Here is a 928-nt window from a genome sequence, read left to right as displayed (position 1 = left end):
GGTGGTATTGCAGGGGGAGAACCCACTTGCCCTCGGCCAACGCCAGGCCACCTGACCACCCGCTGGCAGCTTCAGGGGAGCCCTCTGAGCAGGTCACAGGGCTCGCCCAGTGTTCTCTCCTTGGCAGGATTTGAAGGGAGCCCCCGGCTCATGTTCCCCCAGTTCCTCTGGAAACCAGAAGTTTATGCTACTCAGGGCCACTCCCCCTGCCCCAACTCATTGTGCTCCCTGGAATAGGCAGCAGGACGCTGGCCTTTTCTGCATGAGGAGTCCTCTCCTGCTCTGGCCTCTGCTCCGCAGGCGCATCCCCCGTGGCCCCATCCCAGCTTCCAGAACACCCCTGGTCATCAGACCAGCCTACGGCCACCGGACTCCAGCCACCCTTGACGCATCCCCATCCACCTGGATGGTTCCTCCCTGACATGGCCTCTCTCTCAGCTCCTCCCTTGTCATGACCTTGACTGTACAGGAGCTCCCCAGTCCACTCCTTCCCTGATGCTCAGGCTCACACAGGCACCGGGACCAGCTCAGTGGCCAAGCTGGGTCCAGGTGGGAACTGGCTCCTGAGCCGGCCCCTCAGAGTGTTTCAGGATTGATGAGGGTGGAGGCAGGGGAAGGACACAACCAGAAACCGCATCATGATACAAATGATAAATTATATTTATACAGTAAATAAGTATCAATAGTCAATACGAGTTCAAAACCAGCCACCTGCCCCTGGACTGAGAATGGCTGGGTTACACCCCCACCATGGCACCTGGGCAGGAGGGCGCTTGATGGCACACATCCCACACTCTGGCAGTACCAGTGGCTTCATGATCAGTGCAACGGGCAATGGGAAGAGGTGCCTGGGGATGGGTCTGATCGAGGGCGGGAGCTGAGGCTACCTGGGCCTCGGAGGCCTGTGTCACGTCAGGAAGGGCTCCTA

The 928-nt window shown here is 59.4% G+C and overlaps 2 protein-coding genes across 5 annotated transcripts in view; one reads left to right on the top strand and one right to left on the bottom strand.

Annotated features, from left to right (window-relative positions):
• The window catches only part of B9D1 (B9 protein domain 1), a 9,734-nt gene extending 9,347 nt beyond the window's left edge, over positions 1-387 (top strand). Inside the window, exon 8 of the mRNA XM_010843174.1 lies at positions 301-387. Coding sequence (XP_010841476.1) covers positions 301-387 — 87 coding nt within the window. The remainder of the gene's footprint in view (positions 1-300) is intronic.
• Positions 388-636: 249 nt separating this feature from the next.
• Positions 637-928, bottom strand: part of EPN2 (epsin 2) — a 52,987-nt gene continuing 52,695 nt past the window's right edge. For all 4 annotated transcript variants that reach the window (XM_010842919.1, XM_010842916.1, XM_010842918.1 and 1 more), the window contains one exon: positions 637-925. The gene's annotated coding sequence lies outside the window, so the exon portion shown is untranslated. The remainder of the gene's footprint in view (positions 926-928) is intronic.

The sequence above is a fragment of the Bison bison genome, unplaced genomic scaffold (genome assembly GCF_000754665.1).
Source record: "Bison bison bison isolate TAMUID 2011002044 unplaced genomic scaffold, Bison_UMD1.0 scf7180017864180, whole genome shotgun sequence".
NCBI lineage: Eukaryota > Metazoa > Chordata > Mammalia > Artiodactyla > Bovidae > Bison > Bison bison.
The sequence above is the reverse complement of the archived record's forward strand: the minus strand, read 5'-3'. Positions and strand labels throughout refer to the sequence as shown.